This window comes from Heterocephalus glaber, unplaced genomic scaffold, assembly GCF_053883595.1.
Source record: "Heterocephalus glaber isolate CG9 unplaced genomic scaffold, H.glaber_assembly_v1.0 deba00001067, whole genome shotgun sequence".
Classification (NCBI taxonomy): Eukaryota; Metazoa; Chordata; class Mammalia; order Rodentia; family Bathyergidae; genus Heterocephalus; species Heterocephalus glaber.
In genome coordinates this window covers 6,296,725-6,317,298 of record NW_028258187.1, presented here as the reverse complement: position 1 = coordinate 6,317,298, position 20,574 = coordinate 6,296,725, and the positions used below count along the sequence as shown (strand labels likewise).

General features: G+C 39.3%; 1 protein-coding gene across 1 annotated transcript in view; it reads right to left on the bottom strand.

Annotated features, from left to right (window-relative positions):
• The window catches only part of Ush2a (usherin), a 692,185-nt gene that overhangs the window by 318,471 nt on the left and 353,140 nt on the right, over positions 1-20,574 (bottom strand). The window contains exons 32-34 of the mRNA XM_013066500.3: positions 13,260-13,419; positions 11,591-11,762; positions 6,133-6,280 (exon numbers count right to left, since the gene is read on the bottom strand). Coding sequence (XP_012921954.2) covers positions 6,133-6,280; positions 11,591-11,762; positions 13,260-13,419 — 480 coding nt within the window. The remainder of the gene's footprint in view (positions 1-6,132; positions 6,281-11,590; positions 11,763-13,259; positions 13,420-20,574) is intronic.

Genomic DNA, 20,574 nt, shown 5'->3' with positions numbered 1-20,574 from the left:
TTTGATCACATCTTGTAAAGCTACTCAGCAGGGCATCAAGGCAGCCAAGGAAAAGCCCTTGGGAAAGAGAACTTCCAAAACTACTTCAAAAAGTGGCAAGAATGGTGGGATATGCTTGTTCAAATGTAGGGGAATGATTTGAGGCGGGTTAATGGCAACATAACCTTTACTGTAATACATTTTTAGACTTTTTAAAAAACATTCATTTTTTAAATCACAGTTCATATGCTTAAACATCTGAACTGAATGTTCTTCTTATAATCTTCTATCATCTTCACAAAACAAAGTGTAAGCCAACAAAAACAATTGACTTCCGGAAAGTTTTCTGGTCATACAGACTTGGCTTGCCACTGTCTTACTATATAACTGTACATACATTCTACAAAGCTGGACAAACACTGATTTGGGAACCATTCCTGTAGCCTTCGCAAGCTCCCTTCATTTCTCAAGAATCCCCCTGGTTCTCATGCTCCTCTCTTAATATTCCCACATCTACCTTATCAATCCTGGTCACAGAAGCCCTGGAACCTCTGCCCCAGAGGCCTTTGAGCAGGAACAGTTCTGAGTCCTGGCCCTCATTGGAATATGCAGGCCACTGGGATGATGTAATCTCAAGCCAAAGGAGTGGGCTCCAACTTTGCACCTTAAGCCTTCAGCCTTAAGCCAGAGCAAGTGATTCTTTTGTCTCTATTGCCTTAGAAACCATCCTACTTAGATTACATAATTATAAGATGTGCTCTAAATGTGAATCATGTATACTGTATGATTGCATATGCATATGCTTCTCACATCAACACAATTACCATTCTGTTATTGTCCTTATCATCAGTAAACATAAATCACTTCAACAGATATTTAATATCCATGCACTCTGTCCCTGGCACCCTGCCAAGGGGTGGGACCACAGTGGTTGACCCAGCACATGGGCTTCCTGTCTTATTGTGGCTTAGAGTCTATCAGGGTTTACTTAGGTAAAGACAGAGGATAGTTAAAGAAACTTTAATTATCACTGATGGATAAGAATTGCATATTATTTATTTTTAGTTAGTATTTAAAAAACACATTCCAATTAGTTAAAAATGCTACTGTTATAGCAGCATTCATAGCTCATGCTAGAGCACGAAGACTAAGTTGGGGATAGTCAATAGCTATGCTGCTTTGGCAAAGTAGATTTTAAGTAGGAGGAAAACATCCTTCCAGATTCTGAGGCCCTCGCTTCTCAACAGGCAAGTGGCTCATGAGAATCCAAAAGCTCTTAACAACATAATTCTAATTATGCATTTGGAGTCTACACAATTCAGGTCAGAAGTTTTTAGACAGTAATTCAGCATGCTCCTGTTCGGTGGCTAATGCTGTACAAAGGAAGAGTCCAGGTCCTCCGTAATTAAGGGTCTTGTGTGGCTTGGAGCTAAAGGAAGCTCTTTGGAGAGGTTTCGAGGGCTGGCTGTAGTTGCAGCCCGGGCAGAACACCTCTGTCAGAGGGACCGTGGGTACAGAGGGCTCTGATTAGAGAAGCACAGGGTCACCCCATCATGCTTGCAGGTGTGGGAAGCAAGAAGCTAGAATTATGCGCGACATAATTGGACGGAGGCAAAGCTGTAGGTGTGAAGTGAGTGATAATGCTTCAATGCTTAAGACAGTGCTAGGTCTTTAACAGCAATTAATAGTGAGTAGCAGTTTTTGTGAAAGCAAAATATGAAAAACGAGCCGCCTCTCAATAAATGCTGAGTGACATAAACAGATTCCATGAGGTGGGAGTCTATGTTGTCCTTCAAAAGAATGAGGTCAAGTCACTCTTACCTGTCACGGAAATATGTTTCTACCACACAAACAGAGAAACGTTCTGCCCCAGAACAGATAGTGCGATCTTTTCTTTAACAAATATGTTTTATGCATATTCCTTCCTGTGATTATTAATTGATACGTTTTGTTCATTTTATACTAACAGAGTCCTTAATCTCTTTTCCAGTTTAAAAGTTTCTTGAACTTTATTACTTTTCTGCATCATCATTTTTTATCATGATAAAAATCCATATAAGAAAATTTACCAGATTAACCATTTTGAAGTGAACTCCTAGTGTTAGCTACATGCACATCTTATGCTGTTAACGGGTCTCTAGAACTTTCTCATCTTTGAAGGCTGGAACTCAGCTGGGTGTGGTGGAGGCCTCATGAACCTCAGCATCTGGGGAGGCTAAGGCAGAAGGACTGCAAGTTCAAGCCTAGCCTGGGCAATTCAAGCAATATAGGGAGACTCTGTCTCAAAACAAAAACTAAATAAAAGGGGGCCGGGAATTTAGGTCAGTGGTTCCAGTGCCTGCCTCACAGGTGCAAGTTCCCGAATTTGATCCCTGGTACCAAAAGAAAAAAAAAAAACAACAACATCTAAATAAAAGGGCTGGGGACATAACTCAGTGCGAAGGCCCTGGATTCAATTGCCAGTACAAAAAAAAAAAAAAAAGAAAGAAAGAAAAGAAAAAAGAAAAAAGAAAAAAGAAACCACCACAACCAACAACAAAAATAACTAAACTAAAATGCTGAAGATGTACACCCACTAAATACTGACTCTCCATTTTCCCTCAGCCCAGCCCCTGCTAAGTATAAACCTGCTCTCTGCTCCTAAATGTTGGTTGATGTAGAAACTTCACCAGGTGGAGTCATGCAGCATGCAGTACCTGTCGTTTGTGACTGGTCTCTTTCATTTATTTCAATCCTGATATTTTATCTATGCTGTTGTGTATGATACGATTTCCTTCCTTCTAAGGCCAAATAATATCCACTGTATATACCATATTTTATTCACCTATTCACCTACCCAAACATGTTGGGCTTACCAACTGTTTGCTGTTGTGAATAACACTGCAGTGAATTGGTTTATACCCACCTTTTAAAATCCTATTTACAACTCTTCTGGATATATTATAAGAAGTGGGATTTCTGGCTCATATGTCAATTCTGTTATTAAGTTTTTGAGAAAATTCTATACTGTTCCCCATAGCAGCTATACCATTCAACATCATCACCCACAATCCATGAGCCTTCCAATTTCTCCATGTCCTGCCCCAGCACTGGCTACTTCCTGGAGTTTGAATAGTGCTAAGCAATAAATTTTTAACTGAGCACCTATTTTTTGCCAGGCACTATTCTTAGAGTTGCTGATGCAGTAATGAACAAAAAAGACCAATATAAGAAAAATGTTAATTTTAATTTATTTATTTTTGGTACCAGGGATCGAACTCAGGTCCTTGCGATTGTGAGGCAGGCGGTGGAATCATTGAGTTAAATCCCTGGCCCAATTTTAATTTTTATTGGTACTTGTTTGTAGCACATAATGATTACATTCATTGTGGGAAGTTGGTATATGTGTAAAGACAGCTTGATTCTTGTTTTATCCTCCTCCTCCCCTTCCCCTCTCCCTAACCTCTAACTCTTGGTCCTCTTTCCTTTTGTAAAAGATCTCACTCTCTCTTTTCTATTATTGATCTTTTATTTTGCTATTTGATTTATTTATACTTTGGATTTCTCATATAAGAGAATCCATGAGAATAACTTGAAGGGGTTCTTTTATACAATAAGGATGAAGCCTATCTCACTGTGAGTTGTAATACTCTCCTGCATCATATTCAGATATCAGAAAGCAACATAATGTAGCGTATTTGGTAATATGGGCCTATTTCCATTACATTTAGACTGGAAATATTCTGGAAAAGAAAATTTAAAATGCTTGAATCAAAAGGAAGATCCAAACTCCCAAAGAAAAATCCAGTCCTAGACAATGAACAACTGAAGAAATATATTTCAGGATCCAATATATTGAACAGACATCACAGAATCTGTCTATAAATCTTTCTATATCTCCCTTGGTGTCATAAGAGCCGGGACTTTACAGTATATAAACCACCGATCAAAGGCAACTTTCACAAGAAATTATTAAATGAACTAAATACTGGTCACTAACAAAAGGTGTAATACTGTGTTAGGTTCTGTGAAGGGAAAGGAAGGAACAGTTCGTGGTCCTTATCATGTGGTAGGAATGTTAGAGAGGTACTCGAAGAAATTTAAGTACCATCGTGGAAGGCCCAGAAACAGGCTATGTGGGCAGCCAAATGGGCGTAAAAGTTAACTGAAACTCAAGGAAGAGTAGAATGATTTCATGGAATAAGAACACCATGGGAGAATAAATGGATTTCTACAGATGAAGAAAAGGAGATAGCAGGGATTGCTAATTCCAGTTTTACAACCGAAGAACCTGGGATTTGTGAAATGTAGCAAATCCCCCAAAGTAACACAGCTATTTTATGTCAGAGACAATTTTGTTTTAATCTGGGGTCTATCTGACTCACACTCATGTCTTCCAACCTTACATTAAGCCATAAATGTTCCATGGTAGCTAAGAAAGATGTGTTACAGAGTGACATAGTGAAGGTTGACTCGTAAATGGGGAAGAACCTGAATATCGAAACATCGTTTAGCATTGTGCCTCGATGTTTGGGGATGTTTGGGGGAAAGCACAAGGGCTTTGAAAACAGGGGGATAAGATATTTTCCCAGAATCAGCTTACCCTTCACTAGACAATCCACAATAACATGAAACACTGGAAAATGTGGGGAAACTGGAGAAGACTAGTGGGAAAAAATTTTAATGAAGACTACTTTTAAATGTCTAACCATTTCTCCAAAATAAAAACTCTTCTGGGGTTAAATCTAAGAGTTTAGAATACCATCCAATTGTTAATACAAATATCTCAAAGGTCCCCGATTCTTCTTGCTCATTGGTTATGCTTAAAACTGCTTTGCAAATGCACAAAGTATAATAAGCAAAGATCTGTGAGATGTGGAAAGTGTTTCCCTAGGCAACCAAAAAGATTCTGAGTACAGTTGTAGTTTTATCTGCAATCTAACAACTGGAATGAAGGGACACATAGGCAAATCACCCCTTCACACCACTCCAATCAGAGTAAACCATCCACATTTCCACTGCTTCATATGGAATAGATTTCTTTGTGGCATAAGAAGTGTGACAAGGTTTTTGACTGCTAAACATACTACCAAATAGACATCCTTATTTACTTTTTATTAAGAAATTTGTAATAGTACAGGCACAACTTCAATAGCAGAGATAATCACTCACTTTAATTACTGAAACTCTCCCCGCTACCTCAAATATATCTCCAGCATTTGCCTAAAGTTTAATTAAAATGAGATGGCTGCAATAATTAATATCATAGTAAACATAAGACAAACTAATAAAATGGCAATTGGTTTTCTTCCATTCCTTTTTGGCCCTGCTAAAAGAGTTCATGGCAGTTTTCAGTAATGAGTTGCTTTAAACAATTTCTGACATTAATCCTTGATGTTTGTCTCAAAGAGGAATGAAACATTATGTGATGCAAGCTTCAATGCCCACGAAACAATGACACTAGGCTGTGTGAAACCTAGAGACAGTTCTGGTCAGCAAAGAAAGAAATTTCTGCCCCAACACTATTTAAAACTCTCTATAATGAGTTTTTATTTTAGTGAATTTAGCTGGCTAACTTAATTTTCTACCTGCACAAGGACATGAAGAGTACACAGAAACACACACTCTGCTTTATGTTAAATAAGTATAAAAGCGTGTATGCATTAATATGTGCATTGTTCAAAAACTGTATGGTGAAATATTTATAAATAGTATGTTAAAGACTACAGAGTTCCAACAGGGCTCTTTTAAGATAAACTTATTAAATCAAATGAATTTTCAAATGCAATATGTACATGAACTTTCTACTTCCCTACTTCTCCAAGGAAGAACTAATAGCTGTTAAAAACTGGAAAGTCATTGACAATACAGTGTCACTCTCAAAATGGTGCTCCTTGGGAACTCTTATGCGTTCTCTTCGCCTCTCCTGGAGCACATTAAACAATAAGATGCAGTACACAAGAACCATCAAAAGGGAGCACTTTTGAGCCACCAAAATTGTGTGTTCACCTAAAAGCCACAATCTCCCCAACTACAGACAATGATACTATCTCAGGTATTTTAGGTGCTAAAATGATCATTAAAAATTAAGCACCACATATAAGCTGCCATTTAGAATATTAATTTACCTTTGCTAATCATCTTTTTAACTTGAGGCTAAAAGAGTTCACTCACCATTCGGATACTCCGGCTGCATCCAGGAGATGTTAAAGGAGCCCGGGGAGTAGGAGGGAGCTTCGGGGGCGGCCACTCCTTCCGGGATGTCCTCGTGGGTCAGGGCCTGGCTGGCCTCGCTCACCATGCAGCCGCCCCCGGTGCACGCCTGCACAGGGTGCAGAAAAGAGCATTATTCTGCCTCATAAAGGTTAGGTGGCCATGGAAGAAAGGGAATTCCTAATAAAAGTTCTAGATCCTTTTAAATAATGTTGCTTCTACCCCTCACAACAACTCTCTCTTGAGGCTGAGGTTTGTTATTGAATGAGATCGCTTCCTAGGACCATGAGGCAGGCATCTTCAGGAAGCAGAAATAACCAGACAGGCGTGACCTAAAGGCCAGGCCTGGCCACCGAGGCCAGGCACTGGCTGGGTGGGCAGCCCTGCGGGAGGCAGCCTCACACACAGGTTGCAGAATGAATTCAACACACACACAGGTGCACACATCCACATGCATGAGTGTGCAGCCCACGTGAGCAAAGTACTGAGACTTCAGGAACGAACAAGCATATCTAGGTAGCGAAAGATGTACAGCAAATATAAGAGCTTTCTAGTTACTATTTAGGGACCAATATGTTTATATTTCAATACCATGTTGGATGAAATAAAACAATATTTCTCAGTCAATCAATATACAACATTGTTGAGTGAATGTTTAATGGCTTAGAGGCTCAAATAATTTACTTGAGTCCGATGAGAAGGGCTTTGTTAAAACATGGGTGACAAATTTAAAATAATCCCAGAAGCCCCATTCCCTAATAAATTACCACCGATACCCAAAACGGTGACATGAATACTAAAGACATCCAAACTTCTGTACACACATTCACAATAAACTGCACATGACTCTTAAATTTATTGATAAAGCAATTCTTCAGGATATTGAGATGTATGAACAGGGTTTTATTCAGCCCATTCTAGCTAACAAATATTACCAATTATATCTTTATATAACAATGATGTTTAAAAACTATACTTGTGTTCCATATTTCTTCAGTTTACAACTTCAATTTATACAATGAAATTTAAAAATCTTTCACAAAGCACTAAATTTTAGCACAGTTAATAAGAAAATGAAGCAAGATCATTGAATGATGTAAAACGTAGACAGCTATTTAGTCCATTTTCAAGATAGATACTACTAGCATAAAAAATTTAAGCACCATTTTATTTCTTTTGGCCTGTCCGCTGCTTTTCAGTTAGGTATTAGGGGAATAATTTTCTGACACTTAAAGCAGTCAGCATTGTTTTCCTTAAAGATAGAAGACTGGCTGATTTTTGCATATTTTCTTATACGATAGGTTAATACTATTTGCCCAGTTGTAACTACAGTGGACCTGCAAATTATGACTGGCCTGACATATGAACAACTTGGGTTAATTAGGTTAATGGAAGATTCATCTGCCTCTTGTTATCTATAGCGTGTACCCAGGTAAACATCCAGATCTCAGCTGTACTGATTCACAACCAACTTGAGTTACAACCAGCCCTCGGGAACTGATCGAGTTCATAAGTCAAGGGTCCACTGTAGTTGCAAATTTTGATTACAAATATAAATAACAATTTATTGTAAACAAACATGGAGATCACACTCATTTCCTGTGATAAGAAAACAGCAGTAACTCTCATCTCCAGAATAATTTCTCATCGGCTTAAGCGAGTTTCAGACGGCTGAAACTGTGACGTGGGCATGAAATTGCAATACGATTGGGGCCTTGATCAACTTCTGCGCTCCCTCTGATCCTCAGCTGTGGCGTGGGCACATACGTGTAAGGGGAGACATGTTCCTGCTGAGGGTGGGATATGCAAGCAAAGAAGCATCCACTGATCAGGTATCCAAACCCCGACTCGGAATTCTGGGCCATGTCACTTGCTAGCACAAGAAATCACTGACCAAAAATTAAGTGATAAAGTTTGCCAGAACATGTGGCAGGAAAAGAGGGGAGGTTATCAAAGGAAAAGTGTTGCATCATCTTGTTCTTAAACTGACACCACAAAGCGATTCAGTTCTAATCATCTACTTGTCACTATTTCAGTTTTCATACCCTAAACACCTTCCCTTGCTAACTCTCCCCAGAGAAACAGCACAGTATATGACATAGAATCTTGTATTTTTAAACAGAATGTGAATTTAAATTTACTCTGCTTTCTGAATTTATTGTATTTTATTTATGTATTTTCGAAGATAAATGAAAACATTTTCTTTAAGAAGACTGCTGCTCTTTGGACCATATCGTCTGAGATCTGGAAAGTAGTAGTTTGACAAAGAGGCCCCTCAAAAATCTAAGGAAGATATAAGAATTTTTCTTGTAAACGAAATGATATATGAAGAAGTTGCTGACATAACAGAATAACCTGTGAACTTTCTTTCCCTTGTGCTTTGCTTTGCTCACGTTCTTTCTGCACATGCTTAGAGGGCTTGTTCTTAAGGTTGTTTCAGTCATCTAGGCTAGCTGTCTCTGTCTGCATGAGATGGAACCAACTGGTACCGTGCTGTATTTGCTTGCACAAGAGGCCACTGTGTTCAAAGCAGTGGACAGCTGACTGGAAAAACTAAACAAAATAGTGGGATCGATTAAGGCCTGAAAACCTGTGAGCCATTAAAATAAGCTGTTCTAACCCATTTCCTATAGTTTTAGTTTTCTTACAGCCATTTAAAAACAAAATTCACAAAGCCATAATGCCACTTTTAAATGATGGGTAATAGCCAACAAAAAGAAGGTTCAATTGGGAGACAATGAAATGCATAAATAATACAATTATACCTATTATTTTTAAAATTATAGACATTAGGAAGATCCAGAACTAACATTCTATTTTCCAATAGTTTGTTTTCAGCTAAGTGAAGCCCAAGAGTGTTAGGAATAAAGCATATTTTAAAGAATGAAGAAAAAGAACAAGAGTGCTCTATCCATATCAATCTTTTCTTGAAAGTCAAACTCATTATTTCCAAAAATCTCGGCTCATTCTTACCAAGTGACAAATGGCTAAGCCATAGTATGAAAGTTGCCAGACAACACCTATCTTGAAACCTGTCTGTATCCACAGTCTCCTTATTTAATCGCTAACTTACTATCTGTATTAGGAGCCATCACACTTTATCATATCTCAAAATGCCGTTTTTTGAGTGTAGCAACAGATTATAGTATTTCTTGAGGTGCTAGGAGCACACAATCCCAAACTCTGAAGTTTTCCAGTAAATTATTTAATTACATCAAAAGTCTCAGATTCTTTATGAAATAATTATATTTAGTGGTCATTTATCCATGCAAGAATTGTTCACTAAACTTCTGCTTTCCATCAGCCACTGTGCTTGAGCCTGCACATAGAATTTTGCAAGATGCCATCCCTGTGTTTCAGGGGATTATAAACCAGAGACAAATGCAAACATTAAATGAAGCCACAGGAAGTACCATGCCTGCTCCAAGCCTGGAGTAAGTAAATCATACTGGTTCAAATCCCCATGTATCTTCATCTATTCCAGAGGCTGCTGAAAGTCTTTGTTATCTGTATGTTTTGCTTTGCAGCACTTAGTCATCATGCTAAGACAATCTATAAAGGCAGCTCTATTTTGCTGAGAACCTGATTTCCCTCTACTAATCTAATGACCTTGAAAGCTAGTTATTATATTGAAACTGTGAAATATACAATAATCCCTCAATTAACCAGGATGAACCTAAAATGTTCTGGTTCATTTAATTTACTGCTTAACAGAGTTAAGTTAAAAAAAAACCTTTTAGTTGAATACTTCCTGAAAATACATGATGGTATTTTCTGCCCTAATAAATACAGTGAAATTGAAAATAATATGAGCACATTTATTAGAGCAAGGACTTCTCCACTTTATGACATCCTACATCAACATTTTTCAGCAGCTGACAGATATCGTTTGGCCCCATAGGATATTATTTGCTGTTTACTTTTTTAGCATCATAGAATTTTAGAGCTCAAAAAGACATTCAAAATCATTTAGCTCAATGTTCTAATTTTAGGCTTGAAGAAAGTAAAACTCCATGTGGTTAAGTGAATTTGCCTTAGGTTATACAGTGGCAAACTCTGAAACAAAGCTCAGGGGAGCAGATTCCTAAGTTAGTGGTGTTTATTTTTCAGGTATTAGAGAATTATAAAATATAGGGTGTTGAGTTGGATTTTGATTGACTGCACAGCTTATCCTAAAAATCGCCTTGGCAACAGAACTTTCTTCATGTCCTTTGCTTCCATCTGGTAAAATCCGGGAACACAGAGATTTTATGTTTAATTTTGGTTACTTGCAAGTCACTGAACTTTTCCTGATTTTGATGCTACCACTATTTTGAAAACAGTGTGGGCTTCACGTTAGCTTTTGAAAATTAAGTTGGTACGCTTCTTACTTCTTGAGTGATACAACTATAAAGAACCCAAACTGCTCTTTTGTAAGCTGAGCTGCTGTGCTGAGCCTGTAGGCACATGGTGTCAGTCTTGAACACAATTTTTAACATTGTCTGATTGCCCTTTTTTGTGGCATCAAGTCAGACAGTTAGCAATAGTTGAATGCAGTTTATTTTCTCATGGTATGATATTTAGAGCATTCAAGAGCATGTTAAGTAAAATGAATGCATACACAGTGTCTACATAAATGTAAATTTATTCATAATCAAGAGCAGAATATTTTCTATGGCATTTATCAAAGCAAATATCCTTATATAGGTATTGCTATAAAATGAAGAGTGTGCTTAAAACAAATAGGGGCAATCTCATGTTTATATTCAGTTATTTTCAGATGTGCTATTAAACTTAAAAAAGATTATATTTCATCAAAAACAAAAGGACTGTTGAGTATAAATCCCACAGTAATATCAAGGTCTTTTAAAGGACCTTTGTAAAAAGTTCTATTTTTGCTTTAAAAAATGATCCTATCTATTGGAAAAAATCTCTAACCTATGTTGATCCTTAGGTCTTATTAAATGACTTTCCTTCTGAGATAAGTGTAATATAAACCAGAGTGCAATAAGATATCTGGGTATTATTTAAATCTTCTTTTAAAAATATAAGATCTAAAGTTTCATATCATGCATTGTTTTTCCAATGAACACAAGCTCCAAAGGGAAATAAACGTACTAATCTAAGCATTTTGAGAGAGCTTTACATATTCATGATGCACTACAGATAATAGAAATAATAATTTCTGATAATCCTAAATTAGATTTGGGGGAATCTACTGATGAGATGGTTATTCTAACGCTGTATAATATCGAAAAATGCAGATATTGGACCTACAGAATTCACATTTAAGATATGATATGAAAGGATTTTTCAGTATCACTATCAACACATGAGGTTTTTGGTGTCTTCTTTTTTAAGTGAGGGAGGGAGAAAAGATGGGACAGACGGGGTGGGTAATAGAACTAAAGAAAAAGTAATAAAACTAAAGTGAACTTACTCCCAACTTGATGCGGTATTTATTACCAGGGGTAAGGTCCTGTAGCATGAGATCCTGGAGGGGTTCACTGCTGTTATAGACGACAGTCCAAACTGTAAAATCATGTGTGTGATTTGAAACATATAGTATATAGTGTTCCAGAATTCCATTGAGTTTCCTCGGTTGTTTCCACCTGGAATGGAAAAATATAGCAGCAGCAGCATCATTCATTCAAGTCAAAATTGAAATGTGCAGCATTTTCAAAGGACATTGCAACTTGGATTTGTGCCACAGTAAAAAAAAAAAAAAAAAAACACAGAAAGCTCAAAAGTGATTCATTCCCCTCAAATACCCCAGTGGTTATTAAAGTGACATAAAGAAAATATGACATCATCCCTCCCCTTAGGTTACTTATAATTTCAAATAGCTGACAATATGAAAATGTAGGAGTGAATATTGACTTTGAATTTAAACTGTTGAACAAAATTTGGGAGAAATAGTCTATCTGAGAACTTATAACATAGGGGAGAAAGAATCACATAATTTTCCTGGACAAAAAAAGCAGCACTCGCATGCAGAGTTAATGAGTAAGTATAGAAATCAAAGAAGCTGGAGTCGGGACAGCCTGAAGCCATCAGGAAGGACTTCATGAATGAGGGGCCACCCTGCCTAGATATGAATGATTTTACCCTAAAAGCTGGATTGGATTTGGAGGCTGAGAGAAGGAAGAGTCCAAGGTATCCCGGAAGTTGAGGGTCGTAGTGGAAGGACAGGGAAGGAGACAGGCAAGGAGCAGAATAGACAGGAAATACTTATTCAAATGAGAAATACAGTAGTGGGAACTCTGTTGGGGCAAATAATGTGGTTCAGCTCAAGAGTACTTGAAAGCTAACATGAGAGCTTACATGGAAAAACGGGATAGGAATCCAATGTTTTCCAGCTTGAGTGAATGTCATAATTTATTCAGTCTGAATTTTGACAGTCTGAACTTTGGCCGTGTCCCACAGCACTTTGTACACGACCTTAGGGTGACACTCACAACACGGTGGGTGTCACCATTATTTATTAACGTGACTGTCTGATCCAATGGACTGAACACCTCAAGAGAAAGAATGGTGCTAAATTCCTGTGGCAACTTCAGTGCGAACTTTGACAGATGAGAAAACTGAGACCAAGAGAGATAAATGTGAACAAGCATCACACGAGTTGTTAGGAGAGAGGTGTGTTAGATTGTAGCCCAGCACTACAATCTAATACCTCATTTATTAGGAAATGGACAGAAATCCCTACTGTCAGAAATGATCTGAATATGCTTCAATGTGAACGCTCCTTTGTGATTTTAATTGCAAGGGAATAAGGAAATAAGAAGGTTCTTGTTTATACTGAAAAAAAAAACCCCGAAAAAATATGTACACACAGGAAGGTTGATACGTATGTAAGTGGTCAGTCTTCCCTTTACAGAAGTTTGCACAAAACCTATGTACATACGAGGCTCAGCCTGATTGTATAAAGACAGGATGGAAATTAGGTTGGCAAGTGATAATCAAAGGTTCCCTGAACCACTGATCTAATCACTTCTATGCATTTAATCACAATAAAATTAATTTTATGTCACAAGCCCTTCTTCTGATTGAACTCACTGGGATTCCTGCATGAAGTGGTGTGTGATAGAGACAGCATTTCTACTTACTGTACGTGTACAGTCCTAGAATCCAGGACGGTCAGAACGGGGGGTGCCACGTGTTCAGGGGGCAGCTGTGCCGTGTGCAGTGTGACCCAGGAGCTGTTTGCACATCCCCCCAGGGTGCATGCGCTGAGGAGGAACCGATGAGAAGTAAACGCTCCTAAGTCTAGGGCACAAGGAGAAAGGAGCATTTATTTACCATCATACCTTGGAGATCTCATTCCTCCTCTCCATTCCTACCTCTGAGCACTGCTAAAATGAAGCTTCAAATGAGAATCAATAGCCATAAAAATTAATTGCAATAAAATACATTAGAATAAAGTACGTTTAAAGATGTTTCATCCCTTGAATATACCATGGCAATATTCAAATAGACAAGTGTCAGTCAAACTCCTGCCTGACTTTTTCAAATTGACTGTTTTCTGGAATATCTCTGACCAGGTAAATCACTTTCTCAGTTTAGTCTTAGTTCAATGACTCTGTTAAAAATAAATGATATATTTAAATTCTTTTAAAGCATATTTGAAGACAACAGGAGTGGCTTTTGAAATGCAAATACATAGCCTATAACAAGGACTTTGTGTTTATAGTTCTGTTTGCCAGCTTCCTTTCTTCTTCTGTCTACCTGACCAACTATTATTTGACCTTCACATTATCCAGGTTCTGTGCAAATACCTTTTGCTTTCGTAAGCTGGCCCTAACACTCCTGCTGACACCCTGGTGCAAGGTGGAGCTCTTGCCCTGTCCTCTGTGTCCCAGGGGACTTTGTACACGACCTTAGGGTGATACTCACAACATGATGTCACCATTATTTATTAACATGACTGTCTGATCCAATGGACTGAACACCTTAAGAGAAAGAATGGTGCTAAATTCATGTGGCAACTTTAGTGTCTAATACAATGCCTGAACATTGTAAGTTTTGAAAATATGTTTATGTGAATGAGACAGTTGAGCGAAAAGTGGGATAACACTCTTCCCTGAAATAACCTCTTCCTCCCCTGAACTTTTCAGTACTTTATACCCTGTGCCACAAATACCATATCTCCTGCATTAGAATAAAGTAATCTGAAATTTCTTAATTCTTTTCTGAAATACTCTAAATCCTTCCTTTATAAAGGTGCTAAGTAATGTAACCAAAGTTCAGTCAAGCTTACCAAGGTTTAAATATCATTCATACTTTTCTGCTACTAAAAATAATTGGTATTTTCTGATTTTTTTTGAAGTATGTTAGTCACAATTTAAGCAACACATATTCTTAAATCTCATTAACCTTGAACCATTACAATTTCATGTTTAAAAGATTAATGAAATGCAACCTAATTCAGTCACATAGATTTTTGCATTGTGCTGATAGCAAAAGTAAACTAGGAAAAGGAGGCTTTGATTTTCATGCAAAGTACAATCAATTGGCCAAACATGTAGGTCACTGGAAGGAAGGAAAATAGTGTGTTTACAGTAAACATAGTCACCTCAGGACAGAAGGTGGTCACAAGATGAAACTCTTGGTACTTCCCACTAAATCATGCTATCTGCACCATTTCTACCTGACAGGCATCCCAGGACAGTGCCAAGGGGAGGTGAGGCACCCTCAGTCAGTGTGACCCAAAGGGGCTGCAGAGATACTCTGAAGTTGGTGGCCAAGCAGTGGCATGGACAGGGACAGCAGAGAGACAGGTACAGCTGCCCCTTGTCTACCTGAGCAGGGCCAGCTCAGGGCGCCTTAATTCAGACCCACAGTCCATGAAACTCCAGAAGTTAGAAATCACAGCAGAAATGGACTCAGGTGAAACAAAGAGAGCAAACTAAGTTTCGCTGTGCAGAAACTTTGTGCAAGAAACGACCGGTATTTAAAAGGATGACTCTCAGCCAAATGTTAAAGTGCACTGTAGTGAGGTAGGAGAAGCCAGAGCTGACTCTAGGCTTTGGCTTGGGCAAAGAGAAGGATGAAATACCCATAATTTGGTTGAGGAAGAGCATGGAAAGGAAAGGAAAGGAAGGAAAGGAAAGGAAAGGAAAGGAAAGAGTTCATATTTTTGACATGGTAAGATTGGGAAGTCTGTTAGACAACTATGAAGAAACTGTCAAGTAGGCAATTTGAATATAAGTTTAGGATACAGGAAGAAGCTGTGATCTGAGAAACAATTTGGAGAGTCATCTTCCTATAGGTAGTGCTTAAAGTAGATGAGTACACAAGTGAGTGTGTGCAGTCAGAAAGGAGGCGTGAGAACCAGAACCCCGGGATACCATCATCAACGTGCCCGTGAGGACAGCAAAAACCAACCAGGGAAACAAAGAAAGACTGACTTAGCAAGATGTGAGAAAAATAGTGAGGTTGCAGTGTCCCAAAAGTCAAAGGCAGCAAATTCTGTTCGCATTACAGGTCGAGTAAAATAAGGACTAACAATCGACCATGGGTGTAGGAATATGGCAGCAATTGGAAACTGAAATGGAAGACTCAGAATCTGGTTTCAACCAGTACATGAAGGGATGGAGAAAAGGGATTAAGACAGTCAATATAAGCACCTTCTTCTGGAGGTTTTGTTATATGGGGAAGCAGAGAAATGAAGCAATGGACCGAAGTTATGAACACAAGATTTTAAAAAATAATTTAAATGACAGAAAAGTACATTGTCTGGTGATGAGAATGATCTATAACAAGAGGAAAGGACTGCTCGTGGTTTGCTTTTAAATATGTGAAAGAATTGAGTCTAGCACAAAAGGGAAGAGTTGGACATGGAAGAAACAGATAGATAATCCATGCTGCTAGGAGGTGACACAGGGATGTGGCACAAATGTTGGAGAATGGAGAGATGTGGCCGAAGTTCATGGGAATCCCTTTCTAACTGCTTCTGTGTTCTCAGGGAACAAGTGAGATTTCAGCAGGGAGGGATGTTTTGATTCTCTGGAGTAATGCTCTGCCGTGGCCTCTTACTGCTCACAGAATGAAATCTAACAGTGGTCTTTGGGGTGCTATTTGATTGAGTACCTGCTTAGTTCTCATTCCTTCAGCAAACTAGACACATTTCTGTTCCTCTCTCATTTCAAGCTCACACTTTCAGGTCCTTGAAGCACTATTCCTTCTAACTGAAATCTATTTTCTCCTTTGCACTTGGCTGACTTTTTCTCATTTGTCAGGCTGACCCTTCTCGGAGCGTCTTCCTTGATAGCTGAACTTGGCCACCATCATCCCAGGTACTAGAACTTAGTCATATTCTTCTTAGTTCCTTATTGTCATTACCAAAGTGCATCAGAAACTGCTTTATCATTTATTTCTGTCTTTATATCACTCTCAGAAGAATGGAAACTTTTTGAGTACAAAGAGATATTTCCTATTTTCTTCACCACATTATCTCCAGGCTTTGTGAGATGACTAATTAGAACAGTTTTATTTGTTAGGAAGATTAATAGGAAAAACTAGAGGTGGACTGCAATGTCCTTCACTCAAATTACCATTGTTTCCCTCAGAAATATAGTAGTGTCTCAGAATACCCAAAAAACTAATGAACACAATTGTCAGACCAATGGACATAGACCATTCACCCTTAAAAACTAAGGCAAAGCTGTACCTATCTGAACACCAAGACATGATTGTGAAGCACTAGTGTTTCACACCAAAACAGAAAACAGAGACAGACCAAAATGGTAGCAGTGCTTACAATGAGGGCATGTAGATGGTTTAGGGTTTTATGAGTTATATATATTTTTCTGTGATATACTTGTATAACATCTATGATAGTCTATGGTTTACACATATAACATAATTGGAAAAAAACAATTTTAGCAAAACCAATGTATAACCTAGCAGAGAATACGCCACAGAGCTGGTTCACACAGGCTCTGTTGTGTCTCAGCTGTCTTATCTTGCCCATCCTTTCTTCACTGACCTCAGCGTTGGCTCTGTTTTCCTTTCAATCACAATCCCGTTTTGGCAACTCCAGCATCCTCAGTGATGACTCATCTCCGAGTCTGGCTTCACTGTAACTTCCTCAAATGCAATGCCCTTCACCTCGACTTCATTAATTCAACCTTCAGCATAGTTATAACCACTGCTTGATCATCTTTGGAACTATTTCCAAAACCGAATGTAAGATCTACTCTCTGCAACCTTCAGCTGGTTACTTCCCTCCTTTCTACCAATCCCATCGAGGGGATCACTCCTTACCCACCAAAATGGTAACAGAGTCACATCTCTTGGGATCCCTCTGATTTCCAGAATATCTGTGATAGTTACATGTTCCTTACTATGATCTTAATGTGTGACACACATTACACAGCTATACTCTCCAGGTCCTTGGGATTCTTATTCACTTCCCCTGGGTCCCCTACTATGTGAGTGATCCCTATTCCTAGCTCTGGAGAAATCTCATCACTTCCGAAAAGCCTACTGTGATTGTGGGTTTCCAATGTGAACGGGCCCAGGGACTGCTCAGCAAGCACTGTCTTGTTCCTTTATCTCCTTGGTCCTTCTCCCCCACACCTTTATGATTTGGCCAATTATCTTGAGAATGCTAATGAGGTTAACACTGGAGGTACAGCTCCCCCTTGCTACCTGTGCTGCAGGAACTGAGGTCAACATAGTGGCCGGATTAAACTACTGCCTTTTCTTCTGCCTTCCCTCCATCTCATCCCATCTCTCTCATGCAATCCTGATCAGCATTTCCTCTGCTAGATGGTGCACTCAGAATTTAACTACAAATAGGTACTGTCTACAGAACAGCACGTGACTGGTCAGAAAGTAGGAAGAGCTAGGGACCTTCTGGACAGTCATGGAGGGGAGGAGAGGGACTCAGAGTTCAGATGTAAGGTTTGGGAGGAAAAGGAAGAAGTGTGCAACTCTTTTTCCCCACACAGTTTTCCCAGACTAATGGGAAAAGATAATAGTAAGGAAAGAGAAATGTGCAGGCTGTCAGGAGAGGTCCCGAGCCACCTCCAAGGAGGAATTCCAGAGGAAGTCCACGGGCCGAGCCACAGAGGCCAGGGCTGTCTTGGCAGGACAGGGCCATGGAGGACTTCAGACAGGTCTGTGTGTGAGGAGCCAGCCTGCTGGACTTGCAGTTTGTCTACCTCGAGCCCTCTGCATAGAGGGGTCCATACCAGGGATGACCAAGCCCCAGGTGCTGAGGAACAATATAAGAATGGGGTGCTTTCATGTCTTTGGGGAGGAGACTGGAGCCTCAAAGTGACAGCGATTCATTTGACAGCATGTCGTATGGGAGTGAAGTCAGATATTAAATCACTGTATAGGAATAGAGGTGTAGCTGTGCATGAGACAGAGACAGGGGTATGTGTGTCTCGAAGACTGAGATTTATGAGAGCTCAGTGCTCAGCGAGCTGCGCTCTATCCTGCTGAGTTAGGATGACCATGAAGCTCAAGACTTTCAGGACCTGGGCAGAATTAAAATTTATCCAATTTCTTTTTGCAGTTTACTCCCAAAGGAAAGTAAGTTGTTAGGCCACATTTCTGCTTTGGGAAACCTGACTGCTATGCTGTCACTGTAGAAAGAAATTGGCGACTTTCTTTGATTCTGGAAATCTGAAAACTCTCCATTCCATAGTACTGAAGGAAGCCCGTCTGATTGATTCTTTGATTGCGAGTCCTTTTTCTGCTTGTATGCTCCATGTGGAAGTGGATTCTTCTCAGTGTCTCTCCAAGAGAAGATGAAGCATCACTAATGTTCTTTAAATAATAAACATGTCAAAAGGAAGAGGGTAGCATCCGACTTAATTTATGGGAGAGGAAATCGTACTGGTGGCTTGATGGGGAAATTCCTGGTGAAATGACAGGAGGTGGTGAAAAGTAATGAAAAAAAAGAAAAGAGGAGACATCTGGTGGAGAGAAAAGAAGTAGTTGAGTGAAAAAGAAACAAATGGGACCTGGGATTTAACTCAGTGGTGCCGCTGCCTGCCTCGCAAGTACAAGGTCCCAAGTTCGATCCCCGGTACCAAAAAAAAGAAGAAACAAATGGAATGAGAATTTTCTTTTTTCTCCAAGGAGAATTCATTAAAAAAATGAAAAGGAAGGTTATAAGGAAGCAGAACTAGGGTGTTCTTTGGGAGTGAAGCCATAGACAAAGCTACCAATTTGAAATTTAAAGCAAAGAGGAAATTTAATGACAGCGCTGTCCTCCTGGTGTAACGGCACTGATTTGGTAATATGTCTCTCCAGATATGATTAGGCACTTCAAGGGCAATGCAATGGATCAATGGATTCAAACAATTGCAGGTGTGTACACAAATCTGAGTGGAGTAAGTGGAGGGTGGGGGAGCCCCGGAAATAGAAGGCCACTGTTTGTCAGGACCCCTTAGCAACAACATCTTGTTTGCCATTTGCTTGATTGCATCATTTGCATAAGATCAAACATGAGGAGCCATGGACAGGGAAAAACAGATCACTCTAATATGCATTAGAAATGGATCCACAGGCATTATCCTCAGACATGTTACAAGGAAATGCATCCCAGTGCATGGAAACCTCACCGATTACTGTCAAGCAAACTATAATTTACAATACTGGCCATGAATTATATGCTATTTTACGATTGATTTCATGCTGTTGTTCAGAGAATTCCATTGATCTCAATTTACAAAATGAACCAATAAGTAGGCAATGACTTTCTTCGAACTCCTGGTGTAAACTGAGGAAGTTATATCTTCTGTTTCCTCTATTAAAGAATTCAAAAGCAGTGGTTCTGGCTTCTTTTTGATGTAATCCATGTTAGCTGGCTCTGTTTCTGGTAAATTCCTGATGTTTCAAAACTGAAAAATACAGTTGTTGTTGTTGTTGTTTTTCTCTTTTCTGTGCATCTTTTGCACAAATAATCACTTGGATGTTTTAAACTTAGGACTCATGGTAGGCACTGACTGCGCACATCTTCTGTCATTTGACATTCCAACCTGAGAGCCCATGGCAGGGAGGCCTGAGTGGGAGCCCATCTGAGGCTACTGACACAAGAGGGTGTGTGCTTTCTGTGGGTGGCGGGAGAGCAGCGAGCTACGGCAGCCTGCATGGCTGTGTCAGGCTGCATTCATCTCTGCTACGGGAAGCCGCCCTTGCTGCACAACTGCTTGCTCAGCCTTTTGATTTCAGAGAAATCAGATTCTGACCTTATAATTAATAAGAAACGCACTCTCCTTAGCCCAAACATCCTTGCTCTTCTGCTCTTCATAGAATCCTTGACTTGCAACATGCTTTTGTTTGGCCAGGTGAACAAGTGGTCCTCACCAAGATCCATCTGGTACTTTCAAACTAACCCACAGAGCTGGAAGCCCTTAGCTCCATGAGGACTTTGATCTAAAACCTACTGAAACTACATCACAA